At 41.5% G+C, this 3,269-nt stretch overlaps 2 protein-coding genes across 2 annotated transcripts in view; one reads left to right on the forward strand and one right to left on the reverse strand.

The window, feature by feature from the left end:
* Window positions 1-388, reverse strand: part of C922_02667 (hypothetical protein) — a gene marked incomplete at both ends in the record, with an annotated part of 1,306 nt that extends 918 nt beyond the window's left edge. The window contains one exon of the mRNA XM_008818266.1: window positions 10-388. Coding sequence (XP_008816488.1) covers window positions 10-388 — 379 coding nt within the window. The remainder of the gene's footprint in view (window positions 1-9) is intronic.
* A 1,081-nt stretch (window positions 389-1,469) lies between these two features.
* Window positions 1,470-2,768, forward strand: C922_02668 (hypothetical protein; the record flags this gene model as incomplete). The annotated part of the gene is made up of 1 exon (XM_008818267.1): window positions 1,470-2,768. The coding sequence occupies one exon, from the start codon at window positions 1,470-1,472 to the stop codon at window positions 2,766-2,768; it is 1,299 nt and encodes a 432-aa protein (XP_008816489.1).
* Window positions 2,769-3,269: the final 501 nt, after the last annotated feature.

Below are 3,269 nucleotides of genomic sequence, written 5' to 3' on the forward strand. Positions count from 1 at the left end.
TGGTGCTACTGTTGGTGCTACTGTTGGTGCTACTGTTGGTGCTACTGTTGGTGCTACTGTTGGTGCTACTGTTGGTGCTACTGTTGGTGCTACTGCTGGTCCTACTGTTGGTGCTACTGCTGGTCCTACTGTTGGTGTCACTCTTCTTTGTCACCCTCTCTTTGCTTGTCGTCTCCAGATTTTCCGCATCCAATTCGTCATCTTCATAGTTGTCAAACTCGTTCAGGTCTTCCGAGTAATTTTGGTTTAACTTTTGGTACTTTGGTTTTCCCTGCATGAAGTTCTGTGACCGCAGGTACTGCAGGTAGTTATTTCTGGCAAATAAATTCCTGTGGCCTCGGCAAGTGGAAACGAGACAGATGGCGGACAAGAGGGAGAGGACTCTCATTTTGTGCTGTGGGGGGTGACTCAGCTAGCCAATTTGGAAAAAAAAATGAGCAGCTAAACTAGCCAAATTAGAGAAATAGCCAAATTTTCAGGAAAAAAAAAGCCAAACACGATGCTACAAACCGAAAAACAGACAAAAACAATTCAATGGCAAAATAATTTAACTGTAAGAGGAAACTTTTTTCAATTATTTGCAATTTTTAGAAAGTCCTTAAGAAATTCCACAAATGTGAGCGAGCAGTTGGAGTATGCATCTAATGAGAACAACGCACTTGTGCCAGTGTAAGATCATATCGTAAGCTGCTACCCCCTACCCCCCACACACATACACACCGATCTTTTCCTGTGGGCCCCAGTAAAAAGGTTAATTTTGTTAATTTAAAAACGGAAACGGGAAAAATATTCATGGAGTGTGACGTGTACGTACAGAGGTGAAAAAGAAAAATGCACACCAATGTGTATATGTAAATGTATACATTTGTGTGCATACATCTGTACGTACCAACCTGTGGGCCCCCGTGCGGGAAGTAGGAATCTATCTGTGCTGGCTTTTCTTAAAAATGAGCTCTTTCCATTTATCCTCACAAACAGAGTGAAAACCTCCGACCTGTCTAAACGTTGTGTCAAATTTGTTAGACAAAAAATTTTGCTCGTTTTTGTAAATTAGCAGGAAAAGAAACCTGCATATAGGAATGTACATATATGTATGTATATATATACGCACATATGCCTGTGTAAGGGAGCCTCCGTGCATGCGTAGTTACCCATGCCCCTCTTTGCAACTTCCAAATTGGGAGCCAACAATTTATGGATGGTCAACCATTCCCATCGAAAAAATAAAAGGTGCTAAAAGTTAGCATAAATAGTTGCGTCTTTCAAATTTTCTCTGAAGAGAAACCCAACTGTCAGTCACTGGCTTATTATTTAGTAGGCATACATCTTCCTTCCCCATACCCACTCCCGCCTCATTCATACGAAGGCACTTGAAAGTATATTTGTGGTTATTAGCAGTGGACAAATTTGCGGTCGTCATCCCTGAGTCCCCCCCCAATTAAACATTTCTTCCCTTTTTTGAAAACAAAATGATAAGAAGTGTGAAATCCAAAGTAACGCTGTCACTTGCGTTTTTTCTGTTAACCTGTTTGTCTCCGCATGGAAAAGCGAATTGTCAATCCCTTCTGCCCGTGTCCTACGCAACGCACCAGTTGTACTCTTTTGACAAGTTGACTCCCGTGGAGGTAAAAAACGATTTGAAGAAGACCTTAGGAAGTTTTATAACTAGAAAGTTAAAGGATTTACAAAGGAAGTTTTACGATTACAAGGGTTATGGAAACCATGGGCGTAGCAGTAGCGATGAGCAGGGAGAAGGTCTAAGGAGTGACTATGACGCCTCGCTCGAAGAAGAAGTGAAAGCACTTCTGGGGCAGGCACAAAACAAAAGATACCTATCCAAACGAATAAAGGACTCGCATGATCGTGCTTTGAAAAATCTAAAAAGGAGTAGCAATGAAGAAGGAAGCGACGAAGAGAAAACGAGAAAATTGCTGAAACATAACTTAGAACAAATAAATTATCTCAATAAAAAATCGCATTACCTGGAAAGCAAAGCAGAAGAGCTAAAAAGGCATTTGAAAAGTGGAAACAATAAAAATTACAATTATGAGCAGCAAGGCAGGAACTGTGATATCTACAAGACGGGGAAATTAAAATTTGTCTCTTCATCTAATGGATTAAAACATTCGATTGACAAGGTTCAGGGGAGAATTAACAACTCTGGCTTTACCATTTTTTACAAAAATAAAAAAAAAATGACCTATTTGTGGAATTCTTTGGAGCTACCTATTAAATTAATTGGCAGTGTGGAGCAGTGCTTTCTTTTTGTATACAAAAATAATAACCAAATTTTATGTACAGAGAATAAGCTAAAAACAGCTTCTTGGGTTAATAGCCTGGCAGAGGCCTCCACTTGTTATCACTTTGGCATAAGAGGAAGGCTTGTTAATACGAATAATATTAAAAGTGTGCAAGAGAATCTGGATAAAAATAGGAAAAAGGATGCGGGTGGCAAACTGTTAGTAGTCGATTTAAAGCCCGAGGAGGAGACAACTCGGGTGTTTGTAAATAACCGCGAGCAGAATGTGCAGGAAGGCTATGGGGGAGTTATTGATTTGAATCAAATTAAGAAGAACATGGAGGAGGAGAAGAAGCAGAGGCGGAGCACGAGGGACGAAGTTCCCTCTGTGGAGCTCGCTGGCGCGGAAGGGGGTCAGGAGGAAATGGGCAAGGCGCAAGTCGTTGACCAAGATGCCAGCGATGCCACTGATGACATCGATGCCGCTGATGACAGCGGTGCCCCAACGGGTAACGAAGATGTAGAATAAGTCGAAACGAGGAGACCCAAGGAGGGAAATTTGTCAAAAGGGAAAAATAATGACCACTTGGTGCAAAGTTGGACAGAGAGTGCATGCCTGAGCATGATGAACCACTGAATCATAGCATTAATATCGTCGGTGCTTAAAAAAGCGTATCCCTGTGAGTCGTCCCATTTGTGTATGCCTTTCCGTGACAAAAGTGTTTGTAGATTCATTTGCTGAAGGGGTGGCAATTGATCGGATGTAAGCAAGGGAAATAAAGGCGATCGGTACTGCCCCACTGTTTTTTTAAATAACTGTATTTACGGCGCCATGAGGAGAAGTTCGTTTGTCTGCTCGCTCGTGGGTAAAATGTATGTGCAGCGTAAGCAAGGGGGGTTGCACGTTTGTAAGTTGGTACGTCTGAATGTTTACATGTTTGTTTGTTTGTCTGCCTGTTTGTTTGTCTGTCTGTTTGTTTGTTTGTCTGTTTGTTTGTCTGTCTGTTTGTTTGTCTGTCTGTTTGTTTGT

This window comes from Plasmodium inui, assembly GCF_000524495.1.
Source record: "Plasmodium inui San Antonio 1 unplaced genomic scaffold supercont1.9, whole genome shotgun sequence".
NCBI lineage: Eukaryota > Apicomplexa > Aconoidasida > Haemosporida > Plasmodiidae > Plasmodium > Plasmodium inui.